This window comes from Callionymus lyra, chromosome 10 (genome assembly GCF_982586985.1).
Source record: "Callionymus lyra chromosome 10, fCalLyr1.hap1.1, whole genome shotgun sequence".
Lineage (NCBI taxonomy): Eukaryota > Metazoa > Chordata > Actinopteri > Syngnathiformes > Callionymidae > Callionymus > Callionymus lyra.
In genome coordinates, this window is record NC_141827.1 from 21,518,787 (window position 1) to 21,539,410 (window position 20,624).

General features: G+C 37.7%; 1 protein-coding gene across 2 annotated transcripts in view; it reads right to left on the bottom strand.

Moving 5' to 3' along the window:
- The window catches only part of slc12a5a (solute carrier family 12 member 5a), a 102,517-nt gene that overhangs the window by 38,203 nt on the left and 43,690 nt on the right, over positions 1-20,624 (bottom strand). For both annotated transcript variants that reach the window (XM_087801689.1, XM_087801688.1), the window contains exons 2-3: positions 11,765-11,865; positions 10,470-10,607 (exon numbers count right to left, since the gene is read on the bottom strand). In XM_087801689.1, the coding sequence (XP_087657815.1) occupies positions 10,470-10,607; positions 11,765-11,865 (239 nt within the window). The remainder of the gene's footprint in view (positions 1-10,469; positions 10,608-11,764; positions 11,866-20,624) is intronic.

Below are 20,624 nucleotides of genomic sequence, written 5' to 3' on the forward strand. Positions count from 1 at the left end.
TAGAATGGTTCTCATCTTACCTTTCTGGGCGCAGTTTTAGTGTATCTGCCAATCAAATGAGGTCTGAATCGGCAGATCTGTTGTGTGGAGTCCCTCAAGGTTCTGTTCTGGGTCCTTTATTGTTTTTGCTGTACTTGATTCCCCTTGGTAAAATCATTCAGAGATTTCCAGATGTTTCTTATCACATTTTTGCTGATGACATCCAGCTCTACTGCTCTTTTGACCCAACTGAGCCCCAAAGGCTGAACAGCTTAGTCAATTGTTTGCTAGAAATCAAACAATGGCTGAGTGAAAACACTTTACAGCTTAATGTGGACAAAACTGAAACTCTGGTGATTGCTCCTGATGATACGATTCCAGGGTTGAGTCAGTACTTGGGTGACTTAGGTCAGTCTGTCAAACTGAGCCTGAGAAACCTGGGTGTTGTATTTGATAAAGACATGTCTCTTGTTCAACACTGTAGAAAACTGACCAGAAACTGTTTCCTTCAACTGAGAAAAATCTCTAAACTTAGGAAAATGCTGTCACAACATGATCTGGAGCTTGTAATCCATGCGTTTGTTTCTTCTCGTCTGGACTATTGTAACAGTTTGTTTTCATGTCTTAACAAGAAGGAGCTGTCTCGCCTGCAGTTGATTCAGAACTCTGCAGCGAGAATTCTGACCCGCTCTAGTAGAAGAACTCACATTTCTCCGGTCCTTAAAACTCTTCACTGGCTTCCAGTTTCTTTCAGGATCAACTTTAAAATTCTGGTTCTTACTTTCAGAGCTATTCATGGTCAGGCTCCTCCTTACATCACTGATCTGATCCAGCCTTACACCCCAGCTCGGTCTCTGAGGTCTGTGGATCAGAATCTACTTATGGTTCCACGCACACGGCTCAGGACCAGAGGAGAGAAATCTTTTCAGGCTGTTGCTCCTAAGCTTTGGAACAATCTTCCTCTCTCTTTGCGCTTGATGGAGTCTACTGACTCCTTTAAGAAACATCTTAAGACGTTTCTATTTGTGCAGGCTTTTCCTTGAATTTCTCGAACTCCTGTGTTGTTCTCGGTGTTGTCTTGATCTTTGAAGTATGTACTGTTTTGAGTATTGTTTTGATTGTTAAAGCGCTTTGTGACCCTGGTCTCGAAAAGCGCTATATAAATATATATTACTTACTTACTTACTTACTTACAATTTCACGACAGCAGGCAATTTATGAGGTTCTAATGCAGGGCACTAATACTCATTTTAGCTCAGGGGCCACATGGAGGAAGGATTTCCCAATTGGGAAAGACAGGTACAATCATAGTATAGTAACTTATATAATACAAGTCAGAATGTTTTCTTTGTTTTTATTCGATATTTTCTGTACTAATCTAGAAAGTTTTTTGAAGACTAGCATTTATGTACACTTAAGCTTATGTACACCCCTTTTCGAATCAATCAAACTTTAGAAGAAAGAATGCAGCAGTCGACCATTGAAATAGTTATTCTATAGTCAGAACAAAAGCAGGTCAATTAAAATTGCTTTAACAAAAACATTAATTCAATTCAAACAAGAAAATAAGTTTACACTATGAAAGAAGTACTTGCTAATGCCGTGTCAACATTCTGTTGAAATGTGTCCTTTAAAATTTGAGATTTGTATTTAAAAATGTATTTTTTTTCTTCTGTTTAAGGGATTGTCCTATCCTATATTCCAACATCAACTAAAAGTTGGATTGCATCCTCTCTAAAAACTATCCAATACCTTATGATATTAAATGTTTTACTGTCCAAAGTGCACAGGCAGACATTTTACTATGTCTGTATGTGATGTTGTCTACATCCTGAGTAAGTAACAGACCCGGCCCATTACCAGGAAGCTCTCATTCATCTTGCAGTTATTGACGAGTGAAGTAACCCCTGAATAAAAGCCCTGCCATAACATGCGCACTCAAATGCCAATCCAAAGGGTTTTCTACCAGGGTGAAGCCAAGTTGACCATTTTCATGCCTTTCTGATCTTAAGCACCTGATTGGGTTTCTCAGGATCTGACCACTAAAGCTGCCGGGTTTGCACAATGTTACATGACCCAGCTTACAGATCAATAAGTACTGCTAACACTTCAAGGGTTAGGGCATCACCTGTTCTTGGGCAGGCCTTCTAAAAGAAAGTTTCGCCACCATGGGCTACCTACTTTAGGGGTACATTCCCGATAATTTTGGATGTTTCTGATGGTTTTTCTCCTCCGTATTGTATTTTTTTTTAAAAAGAAGTTGAACGGCCTGAAGTTCCTCGAGGTCGTCAAGGTCAATATACTTTTGTGAATTGTTTATTGGTTGTTTTACAGATGTGTGTAATGGTCCTGATGAAATTAATTGAATGAAAGTATCAAGTAAGTCAGCTTTATAGTCAATTTTTCCTTTTACATGTCTTTGTATGTCTTATACAAAGAAATCCGAGAAATGTTTAAATAAAATTAAGTAGTAGTAGAAGTGTAAAGTGCAAAAGACAGTCAGTAATAATGGCAATGGTAGACAGAGTTTCAGAAGTGGTTCTATGTTGGACCTCATTCTAATATTGGCCTGACTTTCTTTGAAATAGACAATACAAGAAGTGATTTCGAAATTTATAGGGCTATTATGTGTCATCCAACGGCAGAAAAACACTTTAGAAGAGCAGTGTCAGAAGGAGTAGAACTACCTGCACAGGTACATCATCATCGACCGGAGCTATTTGCCAAGGATGTATATGACCATGTAGTTCAAACCAAAAACTCTTCCGTCAATTCCATTTTCTTCCCTGCCAACCTTGAGAAATGTTGATTCTGCACAGTAAATCATCCTCCACAGACTGGATCCAGTAATTACCTTTTTTTTTCCCTGCTCACTTTTAACGCCACAGTTTCATTTCCATCTACCTTTGGATATCTGCGAAGTGCTGAGACCAGCACAGGTAGTCATTTTCCTCCGCTACACACGATGTGGAGAAGAAATGACTGAAGAGAGAAACTTCACCATCTATGTTCGCTTCAGGGGAAAAGCAAATGAAAGGGAAGGAGGGCAGAGGAGCACGAGGAAGGTATGGAGTGGGAGTGGAAGGGGATGGGAATCCAGGACCTGAGGCAGTAGAACACACTGGCAACCTGTTATGGCTGACAAAACAGCTTCTTCCTTGCACTTCTTTCACAGGATTTTTTTTTTACTAAAGAATGTGACGACGTATTACTTTAAGCATTAAAATCAGCAGGTGATTTAAATTCCTAATATTGCTGTCAAAAAGACAGCAGCGGTACTTCGTGTTTCTAAGTCTCACATAATGGACTTCAGTCAAAAGCGGCCTTAATCCTTGTGAGCGAGCGTTGAGGTGAAACAGGCCTGGCGGCGGCTCCTTCGATGGAGGTGTGAGGTCTGATAGGTGCTGCAGGAGCATCACCACGCTCCACTTGTCCGACGCTTGATCGGCCAAATGCGTTTCTGCTCAGGCACCTGAATTATTAATCGGACAGTGGAAGGAAGGGGCCACTCAGACGTGCCACGCATGAACCTGTCCCCGCAAGGTCAACTTGTGGCCGGGTCATTCTCAAGTCATCTGGGAAACGTCCAAGAAAAGGTTCTTCGGGGAGAAAGGTTCTCTCCAAATTAGTTCTAGAAAATTCTAAATCTCAAAAACTCTGCGACTGAAACCTCTAGTTGCTACATGTGGAAACACCAAATCATTTATCCATAAAATTAATTTTGTCTTTCTGTTAAAACTTGTTAACATTTTTTAACTCTCTACAAGAGTTATGTTCCTAATAATTCTGTTTTTAGCCCCAGTTTATAAATTTTAAAAATTATAATAAAAATGTATTTATACCATAAAAATGTATTTATTTATCTTTTAGAATTAGTTTCATATCTTAAGCATATGTTGTTTCACCTTCTTCAAACCAAAATGCAACTTTTTACAAACAAATTGCACCTAATTATTTTAAAATTTAAGTAAGTAAGTTATTTTTATTCGTATAGCGCTTTTCCAGACCAGGGTCACAAAGCGCTTAAACAATCAAAACAATATTCAATAAAGTATATACTTTAAAGGGCAAGGTTTGACCTTAAATATCTAGTTCTAAATATAAACATTCATATTTCCATAAATGTTGTGTTACATCACTAATTCATCTGTAAATAATTAAAAAACAATATATTTCTCTGCTTTGATGTATATTTTGTACCTTTTTTGAACACAACATTTGATTGGTACTGAATTATTTCATATTCTCATAATTAAAATTGATTTATTTTATTATTCGTAATAAAGTTACTTAAATGTTTTGTTTCACACAATAATATCTTGATCAAAATACTTTCTAGAAGCTGGAAATATGAAAGACAAAATAGCTTTATATGCAGACGATGTTTTCCTATTTCGTTAAAAACTACATTTTCTTAAACAGATAAAAGAGTTTGGCCTATTTTTCCAAGTAACAAAATTAAAATGATTTTCTAATACAATTTTTCTTTATAAAAATGTTACGCCCAGAGAAATACCGTTAATGATTCCACAAATAATAAAAACGGCAGATGTGGAGAACAAATGATCGTCTATCCCAGCGACTGTAATTCCTGGTTATTATTTTTGAGGCACGAAGGAGGTTAATCGATATCAAGGAACGCGAAGCGTCAGGCTTTGATTTGGAAAGTAAAAAAACCCCAAACCTATGTCAATATGTGGAGGGTATATGAGCTGTGAAATTTTCGTTTAAGTCGGCTGTGAACGCGGCTGTAATATGTAACAGGAATTGACATTAATCAAGATCTGTCTTTCACAGGACTGCTGATGGGAATACTGATCCCGTGTAGCAGTCTAATAAGATGGGGGGAGGCGTGGGGCGAGGCTGAGTGCAGCGCTCCGAGCAGGATCATAAAAAGACCAGAAACAACGTTCATGTGGGGGACATTCGGCTGTAAATGGGATGGATGGACAGGGGATAGAATTATGTCTTCCCATCAAGAGGTTCGCCCGTAGAGGGATTTATTTAGGCTAATGCATGAATAACGACTTCTAGTTACCTTAGAGACGACGTCACCAGCTGCCACTCATTCAGTCCTCATTTTAAAAAATAAATTTAAAAAATGAAACTTTTCCCTTCATCATGCTGTGACTGCTTGATCTGTTGAAGCAGCACTCGGTAACATTTTATACTTGGAAAAAAACAAAACATTATCTGCTCAATTTGAACGTTTCATGAAGTATTACTCGTGAGCTACTGTCTTAACATCAACCTAAACTATGCAAAATTTAATTTAATTAGATTTTTTGGCTTTTAAGAAAGAGAAAATTAAATTAAACTGTTGCATTTTCACTGTTCTAACAGTGGGGGGAGCCAATAACAAATATGTTAAATCTTCCATAGAACAGTTTCAACATCAAATGTGTAAAACTCAAGGCCTAAATGTCACAACATTTTGGGTTTGGTTGGATATCAATTTTCTAAGCTGCACTTTGTCCCTTTATATTTGGATTGAAATAAGAAAAAAAAAACTAAAGCTTGAAGCGAGTGAAGTAGGGAGTTACAAGAAGGAGCGGTAAGGTAAACTTCAGTAGAATGTCTTGAGAAAGTCAATAAAGCTAATTAATAATTAATAGAGAAAAGAGTTGCACCTTTACAAAACAACACAAATTAAACCACAGATTGATATGTGTGCATGAGAGAGAGAATATTTTCTAGTCACTGTTCCAGTTCACTGTGAACTAAACCGAACACGATGCGTTAAGGAACAGTTTGAATCTGATCGTGTACAGTTAAAGACCTAATAAATGCATTAAATATTTTCAAAGTATGTCAATATCTTGACCCACCAAGTTTAAGATTTGTTTTCTAACAAGAAAGGATTAAGAATTAAGAGAGACAAGAAGGTTAATTCAAGAGAAAATGTGTTTCACACACAATCAATTGCAAGTTAGAGACATTTTTTTTGGACTCAATTTGGACTACGATTGCAAAAAGGCAGATCATGAAAACACGTAATTTGGTTACGTTGTGACAAACCAAACCGATCGTACGATATCCTCCTGACTCACCCGCTCGCGGAGGAGCCACGAGGACAAGATGGAGAGCGAGCCGGGAGAGGTGGAGGGATGCTCGGAGCAGAGGCGAGGGATGGAGAGAGCGAGAGAAAGAGAGAGAGAGAGAGAGAGGCTGCTGTGTGTGCGATAAAATGCCACGGGCGTCCTAATGAAAAGCCTCTCATGGTGATGGAGAGATTGCCCGAGCAATGGGCTTCTGATTGCAGAAGCAGCCGCCGTGTGAAGCAGGAATACTAATTAAGGTATGGGAGTTCTGGAGATTAGAGCTGGTCCCATGTGTCCCCCCACCCCCCCACCCTCGCTGCGTCAAGGATCATGAAGGTATCGACGACCGCCGGTGACATGTTTTGGCAGCGACACATGATACACACTCCCGTCATTTTTTCCGAGGGGATGATTGAAAACAAGCTCCCTCTCGGGCTAATGTAAGAGCAAGACAACAACTATTTATTATCAGGCACCAAATTTAGACGCTCGCCTGCTATTTTAAAAAGACGTTGCTATGGAAACTAAATGGAAATTGTGGAGCAGACAACCTGCGAAGCTGGAAGATGTGTCTCGCATTGGTTATTGCAGATTCTTTGCAGAGATTTCATTTCAATGCCAGAGGTTTTTTCCTGCTGCTGGCCGGAGCCTGTTTTGAGATTGAAGGGAGAGGACATTAGCTTCGCCGGCGTCTTCTGCTCGTAATGACGTTCTCCATCCGTCAAGCCTTAATACTTTTGTACAGAAAATTTTTCATAAAACATGTGATGACTTAAAACTAGTTGAATGACTCATATAGCGTAACTTGAGGTCTTTGTGTGATTTTTATTTTCACTGTAAAAGTTCTTTGGGATGGTGTGAACATGATACATATCACACTGGTTGTGGTGGTGGGGGGGGGGAGGGTTACGGTACAAAAACAAAGTTAAAGTTATGTTATTTACAAAGCCTTCATATCGCATATCATATTTAATTATCCACAATCTGATTCATTACCTCATCGGCATCCTTCATTCAGACAATAGAAGTCTTGAAACACGGGCTCATGGGAAATGTAGTCTCTCGTCGGGCTAAACTCTACCACTTTAGTCCACTGGCGTCGCTCGACTTCAAATCGCCTAGCATCGCTTTAAAGCTTGTGATCGTACTGTGTGAAGGTACAACATCTTAAACCATGTGGTGTTTAGCTCAAACTGTTATAGCCCCTAACGCCATCTAGTGGTGGTCTGAAGGTCCCAATGACGAGCTCAACTCATACCAAGGCAAGGAGTGGAGCTACTTTTTGAACACACTCAGATACTTTTTTGAAGCTCTACATATGTTTACTTCAAGGAATATTTAAAATTTAAGTAAAAATGATGGAGACTAATTACTGGGGGCGAAGCTCATACAAACTTATTTGGGGCAAAAGAAAAAGTCTCGTTCACGTAATATTTTTTTTTATTTTGATGCATAAAAACAAAAGGAAATTGAAACATACTTCTTGGACTACAATACCATGTGGTAATTGACATGTATAATAATGTATACGATTCTCCTAAAAACTCAACTAAAAGTAAATTAATTGTACCAATACCTGTATTTCAAATTATGCAAATATTATTGAAAATACATGGACATTTTTCTCATACTAAATAAATTAATAAACTCTCGGTTTCGTGTTTCGATGTCCACTTAATGCTTGCATGCTTTCCAGGTACTCTAAATTTGATATACTGTTCTTATACAAAAATCTCAAACAAAAGATATATATATATATATATATATATATATATATATATATATATATATATATATTTATTTATCAGTTGGCATCTGAAAAAAAGGATCCTGAATTTCAATAGACTTTTAGTTGAAAATCTTACATAAAATGACATTTGTCAGGGTTTATTCACTCATTTTCCATTAAAAAACTACTTTTTCACAGTGTATACTGAATTTCTTCTCAATTTTTTTGTAACCTAAATAGTTTAAAAGTCCAAAATCTTTGTTTATTTTTGACAACATTTCAAAGCCATCTTAAACCCCAGTGGGCAAAGGACGGGAAAGTGAACAAAAAAAGAGCTGCATGTAAGAATCTGGACAAATATGTCTATATTTTTTGGGGGGAGGATTGGGCAGCTCCAGACAGCCGGTGTCAAAGGTGGTACAAACACTGTCAGCCTGTCAGTTGTGGAGCGACTCCAAGTGACAGAGCAATGTTTCCCTGCAAATGATCAGAGTCTAGAGTCTATTTGTAGATGGAAAAAAAAAAAGGTCACACTTCTCTACGAAAATGAGCACCATGTCGCCGTGATGCTGCTCATTATTTGCGTCATCATCGTGACCTTTTTATTCCGGCTTTGCCAGATCACGTCTCGCTGCTCTGCATAAACCCGCGCTAGATTAATAACGCAGCCGTCTATCCGTCAATCAAACGGGGAGGAATGTAAAAAACATAATCTTTTGAAGTCAATTTCAGCAGAAGGGGGACTGTGAGGAGGGGGATCACAAGTGAGTGTTTAACATCTAGATCCAAGGATTTGGGAGGTAAACAGGAATGATGTGCAAGTTTTATGGAAGAAGACAATACGCCAGCTTTCATAATAATCCCTGTTTACCATCCTGCAGAGATGAATCACAGTGTTGGATATTCATGATTCCTCTCCTTTCATTTTGAATTCACTAAAAATTAAACCTTCCCTGGAGGGGGTTCCTACTTTTGCCTGTAGCCATGAGCTTCAGAAAGAAGAAAACATTTATTTTTGATGCAGGCAGGGAACCTAGACTCCCTGAGTTCGTCATCCCGGAGAGACTCAGAGTAGAACCGCGGAGTAGCTAGTTGAGATGCATCCTATACTCCGGTGTGGTACTATTGGCATGAGTAGCTGGAGAGACTTTGAAACACAGTTGTTTTGGAAACACATTTGTGTTTCCTACAGAGAGCTGTTATAGAGTTAAATGTGGAGAGGAAAAACCTTGGCCTCTTTGATCCGGCTGCTGCCCCATCGACCTGGATTCAGATACAGGACAGGACGGATGGAGAAGTAAAGATGACAAGAGCAGATTTGAGCATTTTCTGCTGTTTATTTTCGTGTTCTATGGAGAGTTCAATTGTGTGGAGGGAAATCAAACCATTGGAATCATTGGACATTACTAGCCTAAAAATATGACTTTAATTAAAAAAAATCATATATTATAGAAAATAAATAGACATTTTGCTCATACTAAATAAATGAATAAACTCTCGGTTTCGTGTTCCGATGTCCATGCTTTCCAGGTATTCCAAAAGTTAAATATTTTATCTACTGTTCTGATACAAAAAAAATTCTCAAACAAAGGATATATATATATTTTAAATAATTTATCAGTTTGCATCTGAAAAAATAACCTTAATTCCTGTGTTTTTTATTTGAAAATCTTACATAAAAGGACATTTCGTCATTTGTCAGTGTTTCAATACTAATTTTGCATTAAAAACCAACTTTTTCTCAGTGTATACTAAATTGTTTCAGAAATGTTTTTGTAGCCTAAATATAAACTTATATCATGTTTATATCAGGTAAAATAAAAGTAACATAAAATAAAAATAAAATCATAACTTTAGCACGTTTAGCTTAATTTTATTTTACTTTATTTCAGCTTGATGGCTCCTCACAACGGCCACTATATAAAATGTAATCGCCCCCACTGTATTAAATGATAGTTTAATTGATAATGAAAAGAGCGTTTCCTGTCGTCAAGCTCACTACAAGTTACGTTAAATGCCAGGCTTTTCCTGTGTTGTTCTCGGTGTTATCTTGACCTTTTAAGTATACATTTTATTGAGTATTGTTTTGATTGTTTAAGCGTTTGTGATCCTGGTCTGGAAACGCGTTCTATAAATATAAATTACTTACATACTTACTTACAGAAATATAAGGCACCACCAGATCTGTCAATATTTTCCCAGACTTCAGGCAAAAGTGTAGCATCATTTCCTGCTGACTGTCATGGCTGTGTGAACCGCTCAGGTTATTATCTTCTGATAACATAATTTTTCATCCAGAAAATAGGCTGCTGTCAATACCGGGTATTTCCAGATCAGGTTTCTGGGGATTAGTCTTTAAGATGGATTTTTAAAGGTCCAATAGTGAACAATTTCATCACCAAAAACCAGTGCAATTCTGCCTACAAGTAATGACTCCTGTCCTCAAGTAGAGATATTGGATACGATTGATTGATTGATATTCCTTAATGCTGGTATGATTGTGTAGTATACATATATATACGTAACAAATACATTACTTAAATAAATATGGTCATAAGAATTCTACAAGAAGGAGAAGAAACAGATTCTGAAATATCAATTTTCTTCCTCGCCTACTGTGTGTTGTGCAACTAATACAACTAATCATTCCTTTCATTTTTCAAAATGATAAACATGTTTTCTATGACACAGGTAAAGTAAGTCTGGATGGATGTGCGTACCTTGACAGGTTTCTTGCGCGATGACTCGGCCTCGTTGTTCTCGGCCTCCTCGTGCTCCTTGCTGCCCTGAGGCAGGTTGGAGTAGTTGGCGAGGCTGCTGAGGAGAGACGACACCATGGGGCTGGTGTCCATCTCCTCCTGCAAACACATGGCCAGTGGTCAGAACCTTCTTCTGTGCTAAACATTTCCCCTTTAAACAGGCTGATGTTTTATACCAACAAAAAATGTTCATGATCCAGTCAAATATAAACATATTGGTTTTAATATCTCATGCTTTTTTAAACATCCTATATAGGTTTATACATATTTTCCTTGGTAGATATTAATCATTTATATACATAATCTTGAGGTAAAAACCTTTTTTACTACTTATTTGTTGATTTAAATTATTAACCAGGACATTATTTTTTAGGATTTATTTGTAACATCAAATGATAATTTATTTATTTACTTTTTTTTCTTCTTTCCTATAATTCCAGAATTATATTTGTTTTAAATAATATCAAATAATAAACTGCAAAAATCATATATTTGTTGCATAATTCTTTCTTTTATCTCAGGGTCAAGGTGACCCAAATGCCCAAAAACAAACGTGACCCAGAACAGAAGCAACACAAGGGATACCACACACATTTGTTTTCGGGCCTCCGGGTCACCTTGACCCTGTATGAAACAAATATCATTTTGTAGTTATTTTTTTTATTTTTTTAAACAAATGCAAACATAGAACAAAAAAAGAAAAAAAAAGAAAAGGAAAACGTGAAATAAATGCTATTTTAATGAACAATATTTGATATGATATTATCACTGTCAATAAAATTAAATGAAGCAAATCTATAATAAGTAATAATAGGAAAATCAATTATTGTTTTAGATTAACTAGGCATTAAAAACCCCAATAATTATAATAATAAAAAATAATTGATTTTTACCTCAATATTATGTACCCGAGATAACACAAGGGTTCAAAAACAGTTAGCTATCAACATTTCTTACCAATTAAATATCAAATAAAGAATGACAGTATCATTAAAAACAAATCAAATCAGTTAAATTGGGCTAAAAATTCAACATGAAAAACAGAAGCAAGGCGAAGTATAAAATACTGGTTCAGCATTAAACGTCATCTTGCTTCTACTTCCACAGTGACCTCATTAGTTGTGATGTTTTTGGGGAGTCGTGGGGTCGACCCTTGTACCCTTCATCTAGTAATTGCCTTCATAAATCACAGCGGATGTTTTGGAGCATGACTCCACTAAAAGAAAAAAGACGTTTTTATGGTTGAAGTTTTTTACCTCAAACAAGGCCATGTTCTTGCCGTCGTACTGCTGGCTCTTCTCTGCGGCCGCATCGCTGCTGTTGATGAAGGGGCTGCTCTCCTTCGGGTTGCTCTCCGCTGCAGAGGAACAAACAAACCTTCAGGACCATGTTGGGAAAACGAAAGTTTCATTTTCTAGATCTATAACCACTTGTTTCAGCACGTCTGCCAGAGAAGCACAGCCGGCCTGTCAGCTCGCAGTCGGACCCGAGCGTGAAGACGACTCAAGCTAATGGACTGATCAATGTCAATATGTGCATTTCTGCATCTTCCATATGGCCACAGGAGGAGCTGGAACATCTTCTTCAGCTGTCGCTTCATCCACACACAAGTGAGCAGCAACTAAACTATTGATCCCAAACTAGATCAGAAGCATCGATTCCAGATCTACGTTGATAAACCATCTACAGCTCAAGGTGTAAATATGATTGAAAGAAAAAAAATCGACGTAAAAACATCTGATTTATGACATAAATGTACATTTATTTTTATTTTATTTTCATCATGTTTCAATTGACATGAACCAATAGATTCAATTTATTCAGTGCTTAACGTGTTCATTTTAAATGATTCACATTCATTAATGAATCGATTAAAAATTCATATTTCATGACATAGTTCTCAATTTTTATGTTTCTCTGCTCCAACTTGAATGTCAGGTTACCTTCATTAATAAGTCACAGAGCTTCTCCGTCTTTTTCTTGTTCATTTTTAACCTGACTTTTCCTTCTTTTTACCTCACTCTGATTCTTCCCTCCACATCCCTGAACTTGATTCACTGCTTTTTTTGTCAGACAGAAAAAAAAAGCAAGATTAATTTTCGGAGCCAAATGTTACTGGTTCTGATAGCAATTTCGATTTTGTTGGAAGTACATTAAAAAAAACACACAATTTAGGGCAGACCTGGGAAATATGCGGCCCTTTGACTGTGTTTTTGCGGCCCTTTTGAGGTCAAAGTATAATCATCTAACTAGAAAAACACCCGATAGCTAACTTACAATTTTTTTGCATTCATTTTTATTAATAATTTCAACATATTACAACAGCACAAAAAGATTTTTGCATTTTTCCTTTATATTTTAATTTGTCCTATTTAAGAGTATTTATTTTTCCTCAAAACTTTTTTCAAGTACAATGAATAAATGCCCTTTTATCATATTTTGTTTAAAAAAAAATGCTAAGTAGTTAATTAAGCTTTAAGCTTTGTTTAAATGTCAAGGCAAATAATAAAAAAAAAAGGTTATGCTTCTTTCTATTGGCTTGACGGCCCCTTACAACAGTCGCAGTGCATAATGTGGCCCCTGTATAAATATTTTAAAAATTAATACTGCCATTAACTTCATCAACTAGAAAACCATATAGAGAGCGCAGCCCCTCCTCCAAGCAAGTTTCTCCTTAATCGTGACATAAATATATATTAAACTGAATGGAAAATGATCCTGAAAAGACGTTCAGTGGAATAAATCCAGAGCTAGAACGACCGGCGCCGATGAGTTGTAGGATAATTATGGACTACTTTGAGCTCACTCTCAGTCGTGCTCTCTCTGATTAGAATCTAAACATCTCTCCCTCCTCTCAGCCGTTGTCTCGCTGCAGCAAAAAAAAAAAAAAAAAGGATTAAATTGGGAATCACTGTGTTCACCGAGTATAATGACGGCCTTCGCGAAGAAGGCGGATCAGAGTGAGCCCTTTGCTTCGCCTCGTGTCCTCCGAGCCTCTCTTCAGGGGAGACGGCAGATTGCTCTCCCTATGGCGCTCAGTCTTGGACGGGGCGCCACGAGACCGCCGGTTATTTATAGTCGGGCGGCCATGTGCCGTGACGTCGGGGCTAACGGCTACCAGCCAGCGCTCGGATCTTAAGAGGCCCGGCGTTTGCTGGCAGACACATTGAGGGCAGAGAGAGTGAGCGGCAAGAGAGAGGACGAGAGCGAGAGCGAAGCAGAGGATGAGACGAAGAGACAGAACATATTTGAAGAATTTTCCGCCCATCTTTGAACCAGAAAGTTGACGCTTCCGTGTAATAATAGCTTCACTTGTTGCTCCTCCAGATTATTGCATTTTTAAATCCTAAATTAAATTTGTCTTAATTTGTGACTCATTGTGTTAACAACGCAAACAAGGCGAAGTGAGTGAAATAACATAAATATATGCACATTTATTTGACAAAAACACATTGAATTCAAGGGAATACTTCACACAGAAATATGTTCTGCTGCGATATTTCATAATATATATAATGTATAGTATATTTCATATAAAAAAAGAGTGAATATTTCTTTAAAACCCAAATAAAGATTTTAAAATACCCAACTAAAACACTGAAGTTATTTATACCGGTGATGGGTCTCATCAAACAGCTGATGACGTATCATGATACGATTCATCTAGTAAAAAAAAAGTTGCATTTTTCCTTTTAGAAAACTCAAAAAAATAAAGAAACTGTATCATGATACCTCATCAGCTGTTTCAACCCATAACTCAGCATAGAGTTTGATATAATGTGACACCTATCGCACGACTAATTTGACAAGAATATTACAATAAATTACATTAATTTTTTAACATCATATCAATTATACTTTTACAATTATTTTTCACTTAAATGCGGTAATAAATGTAGAAACCTTGACTTTAACCGACCGAGTCCATCTGAGTAAACAAGCATAAAAACAAGACTTCAACTGGACGTCGTCGGCGAAGAATGCAGGAAACATGGAACGCAAAAGTGATTTTATCGACTAAATGTGAATCTCTGATCAAACGCTCGGGCATCAATTTGCATTTTCTCTCCGAGTACGGTGGCCAATTAGTCAACGAGTGCTTCACGACAGATCAAAGCAAAAAAAAAAAACACTCTTACACAACACTCTTCATCTTCAGCACTAACACACACATACACTCGTAGGCCCGGAAGAAAAATTCATTTCTCCCGTCACTCATCGCAGCCAATTCCATCTTATGGCTTATTAATGAAAACCTCCATCATATAAGCAATGCTAGACTCTCCAATTTTTAGAAATACCACAAAATGATTGCTTTGTCCTGCAAGCCGCTTATAAAAAGATTGCTTCTATCTGATTAGATCTGTCCAACAATGGCGCTCGCTATCAAAGCCCCTCGCTATCTTTGGTCAGGATCCAGAGATGTTGTCGCACATGATCGTCTTCCAAATCCTCCAAAACTTTGCTTCTTATTTTGAAATCCATTGCTTTATGTTTGTAGATTCAAAAAATAAATGAATGTTAAACAATAACCACATCTATGGGTCACATTTTAAAGATGACAATACATCAGATGAGATAGCATTGTCAGTAACAGAAGCTTCAATTGTTGCAGTACATAATGGACACCTAGGTGTTTACAAGTCATCAACCGTAGTCTAAATTTAAAGATTGTTATGGACTAAAAAGTAATGATGAGTTGATGAAGCTTCACGAAGCAGTGTCATAACTATACAAGCCAGGAAGATGATACTCGGCAAGTTTCATTAAAATGCTCAACGTGCAGCATGACTTCATGTTAGTGTGGTATGAAAATGAGGTCAATGCATGGGTTGATGAGGCTTCATGAAACAGTTGATGAGGTATCATGATACAGTATCCTCATTTTCAAAGACCACTAGATGGCACTGTCTGCTCTAAACACTTACACCTCACATCATCTTGAAGAGTCCCACTGTATCATGAAACCCCATCAACTGTTTCATGAAACCCCATCAACTGTTTCATGAAACCCCATACACTGTATCATGAAACCGCATACACCGTTTCATGAAACCCCATCAACTGTTTCAGGAAACTCCTTCAACTGTATCATAAAACCCCATTAACTGTATCATGAAACCCCATCAACCATTTCATGAAACCCCATCAACTGTATCATGAAACCCCATCAACTGTATCATGAAACCCCAACAACTGTATCATAAAACCCCATCAACTGTAACATGAGACGCCATCAACCGTTTCATGAAACCCCATAACTGTATCATAAAACCCCATCAACTGTAACATGAAACCCTATCAACTGTATCATGAAACCCCATCAACTGTTTCATGAAACCCCATCTACTGAATCATGAAACCCTATCAACTGTATCATGAAACCCCATCAACTGTATGATGAAACCCCATTAACTGTATCATGAAACCTCATCAACTGTATCATGGAACCCCATCAACTGTATCATGGAACCCCATCAACCGTTTCAGGAAACTCCATCAACTGTATGATGAAACCCCATTAACTGTATCATGAAACTCCATCAACTGTATCATGGAACCCCATCAACTGTTTCAGGAAACTCCATCAACTGTATCATGAAACCCCATCAACTGTATCATGAAATCCCATCAACTGAATCATGAAACCCCATCAACTGTATCATAAAACCCCATAAACTGTATCATTAAACCCTATCAACTGTATCATGAAACCCCATCAACTGTTTCATGAAACCCCATCTACTGAATCATGAAACCCTATCAACTGTATCATGAAACCCCATCAACTGTATGATGAAACCCCATTAACTGTATCATGAAACCTCATCAACTGTATCATGGAACCCCATCAACTGTATCATGGAACCCCATCAACCGTTTCAGGAAACCCCATCAACTGTATGATGAAACCCCATTAACTGTATCATGAAACTCCATCAACTGTATCATGGAACCCCATCAACTGTTTCAGGAAACTCCATCAACTGTATCATGAAACCCCATCAACTGTATCATGAAATCCCATCAACTGAATCATGAAACCCCATCAACTGTATCATAAAACCCCATAAACTGTATCATTAAACCCCATCAACTGTTTCAAGAAACCCCATAACTGTATCATGGAACCCCATTAACTGTTTCATGAAACCCCATCAACCGTATCATGAAACCCCATCAACTGTATCATGAAACCCCATCAACTGTATCATGAAACTCCATCAACTGTACATGAAACCCCATCAACTGTTTCATGAAACCCCATCAACTGTTTCATGAAACCCTATCAACTGTTTCATGAAACCCCATCAACTGTATCATGAAACTCTATCAACTGTATCATAAAACCTCATCAACTGTATCATGAAACTCCATCAACTGTGTCATGAAACTCTATTAACTGTATCATAAAACCTCATCAACTGTATCATGAAACCCCACCAACTGTATCTTAAAAGCCCATCAACTGTATCATGAAACCCCATCAACTGTATCACGAAACCCCATCAACTGTATCATAAAACCTCATCAACTGTTTCATGAAACCCCACCAACACACCACTATCAAAAGGCTTTAGAAAAGTTGGATGGCTGCCTCTGACATTGTGAACTTTGGCAAGTCCTCAAAGGATTCCTGGGTGTGAAGTACACAACCTTGGCAACCTCTTTCCAGAAAGTCCCACTTGCACATGTCGTCCTCTCTGTTTCTCGCACACTCTTTTGTTCACTTTCCCGCCTCCGCTCCTCTTCCCTGAAGATCAGGCCGGCGAGCACAAAATAAAGCTCCACATTAGGAATATGACTCAACACAGCAGCTCAGGGACCTCCAGTTGTCTTAACGTAGAGGTGTGTACAGTGGAGATATATGTGTGTTACAGTTGGCCGACACCCCAATTACAGTGTTGTTTAGCTGCAGACACACTACAGAGACCAATTCATCTCAGGCGCTGCTGGATTTCTTCCATTTTATAAGAAACAGCGGCCGCAAAATCTAATAAACAAGACTGCACTTTCTCTAAACTCAAACAGAAAAAAAAAAGGAATTGATCTTCTGCTACAAAGGATTCTGTGTGGGAAGGTAAAGAGTAGAAAATGATTTATTTGTAATTGCAGAATATATGAATATAAAATAGATATTAGAGGAAGAATGTCACAGACCTTGACTTGTTTCTCTTGTAAAAAAAATAGGTTTTGATCTTATCCTAATGATTAAGCAGTTTAAATTTAAAATATTTTAGAGCCTGCCATGATAATAGCAAGGTAGTGGGGGGCAATTTATCACAATGACAATATAAAAAAAAAAGGATGGAAGGAATGTGCTGAATAAGTTTGTCTTATGTGTAGGCTTGAATAAGTTTGTAATAACAGCAGATTGCAGTGGAGTTTAATAGGTTGTTTGAAGAAATAGGAAGGTACTTTAGAGACTTTAAGTTCCATTGGTATATACACTTGTTTTCATTAAAGTAATATGATCCATGGAAACATCCTCATAGTACCTTTGAGAAGCATCAATGTATTATATTTGGGTAGTAAAAGCTAAAGCTATCCTTTTATCTATAACACAGCAGAACCAGCCCAAGGACGTGGGGGGTAAAAAACTCAAATGAATATATAAATGTGGCCTGTCTTGCTCCCCCAATTATTTTTGTTAATTCTCTTTCACCGAAGCCTCTGATCTGTAAAAGCCGCCGTGGCGTTCAGCAACTTTCCTAGCTTAGCACGTTTCTCTTTCCTCTTTCTCTTCTCCCATATTTAGTTTGTTGGCTGTTGCCTCAGTATTAGAGACTAATCCTGTGTTGTGAAAGAGGGATGAAAATGGAACCGCTGGGATGGAAAGACAGTTGGATTTTCTGGCTGCGTTCCCCTCTCCGTTGTTTCTTGGGCGTCAACCAAAGACGGTCAGGTCACGAGTTCACTCGGCGGTTCTCTCTCGTCTCCTCCGAGCATCAGTGATGCGTTCATTGACTTCTGGAAATCGCCCTCTGATCAGCAGGGTGGAGTCAGGTGGAGGATTAAGGTCACTTTAAATTCCAGTCAAACGAGGGTATAAGCGACGTACAGCCAGACACATCCATCTATCATTCTAGAGGAATTAGGAAAAGAATAGTGTAGGTTGTGGTCGTGGCTTTCAGGTGCAAACCAGATTAGAAAGCCTCGAGTTCTTTGGAGGTGAGGATATGAAACAACATTGTTTATGTAATAACTAATTGATTTGTGTTTGAAACACACTGTGACATGAATCCACGATCACAAATGGATATATTTCTAGACAATGCTGAAAAGAACATCTAGAAAATGTGACAATTTTGAAGCAATAATTCACATTTTTTCATCCCCAAATCTTACTTTTTTTTATCAAGCTAAATAACAACTTTCAGTAAAGCTTGCAGGTTCCATTCCATTTTGGAGTGAGCACCAGGTTGATAACAAAATATGAGGAAATTATTGGTTTTTTTTAGCCTTTAACCAAGAGAAGGTGAAGAAAAAACATACATTTTGTGTTGAAATCTAAAGGAAATTATTCACTAGATATTACAAAACAAATAAACCTAAATGAGATACATTTTAAAAATCTCTAAAGAAAATGTGTTCTTCTATTTACACTTTAAATTATTAAGACCAGATGGCCGCTAAATCATCGTCCCAGAGCCTTGAAAGGATAAACAGTGAGTAAACAACAGCGTGTATTTATTTACGTGACCCTATTTCCTGAATAAACATGGCATTTTTGTTGAGATTACTGTGCTAAGTGTGTGCGTGTTTTCAAATTAACTTAGAATAACTAAGAATTTAGCAGCAAAAAGTTGAATTTCGACCGGTTGAACCCGACGAGGTCGTACCAGGAGGCTAAAAATAAATCTGAATGAAGCCTTCTTGAATGTTTTATGAGGAGGGAAGAAGTTGATGCAAATGATTAGTTTGCTCTTTACCGGCTGATTATCATCCTCAGCTCTGGGAGTGTGACGTGGAGGGCATCGCAGCAAATCTCTGCGCGAGCGTTTAGATGCAACGCGACGTCATTACGGCTCTGATGCTTGTATACTTTATTCAACACAACGTTGCCGTAGGGTTTGTGAAGTCTTTTCATGTTAAAATATATCAGTTTATCTCATAAGTAATCCTTTCATGTTTGAAGTTTGTGTTATGGCCGTTTTCTGGGATAAGGAGGATTAAGTTGAGTAAAAGCTGATATGATACACGATGAATATGTTCATTTCAAATCTCAAACAGCCTGAAAACTATTCATCAAACTTAATTTGTTAAGAGTTGTATAGTAGCTGATGCTTCATCGCACTCGATTGAGGACCAGTGTTGTTCTCGGTGTTATTTTGACCTTTTGAGTATATATTTTATTGGGTATTGTTTAAGCGCTTTGTGGCCCTGGTCTGAAAAAGCGCTCTACAAATTAAAATGACTAACTTACTTTTCCATAATTCATTACCTCAAACACATTTGTTTTCGGTCCTTCGGGTCACTTTGACCCACACAAGGGTTAATTCCCTTTTTTCAAAGTCTAAGCCAGCTGGAGACAACATTAGCTTTTTTATTGCGATTGCTTTGATGACAAACAAATATGTAAAAAGAATGTTAATTTAATTGACAATTTTATATAAATATTGTTCTTGTTATACGGTTTATATATATTAGGAATCTTAGTGGTAAGTTTAAAAGATTGCAAAAATGACTTTGAGCTTGTGTAAGAGAGTAGAACAAAGAAAGTAACAAACAAAGAAATGAATGAAAACATGTGGGATAAAATGTTTCTTTTTTTGCAGTCGTTTACGTCTTGTTTCCTGAAGAGAAAGACATTTTCAACTCAATTTAGGAAGTTTAAAAATAATTGATGCATCGAAAAGAGCGTAATAAATTTAAATAAAAAGCTCTTTTCTCCAGCATGACGACCAGCTCTCGCGCAGGAAGAGTTCTATTTGCTGTTTTTGTAGCGCGGTGCAGGATCAGGCTCGCAGTCGACGGCACAAACACGATGTACAGATGAGAAAATAGCGGGAGCATAAGTTAACATGCCCACATCTGCCTACGCTCCGCTTAGAAATAGATATTCGCTCAGTGTCTTCTCGGCTGCTGCGGCACCAGATTAGCCACGGCCTTGTG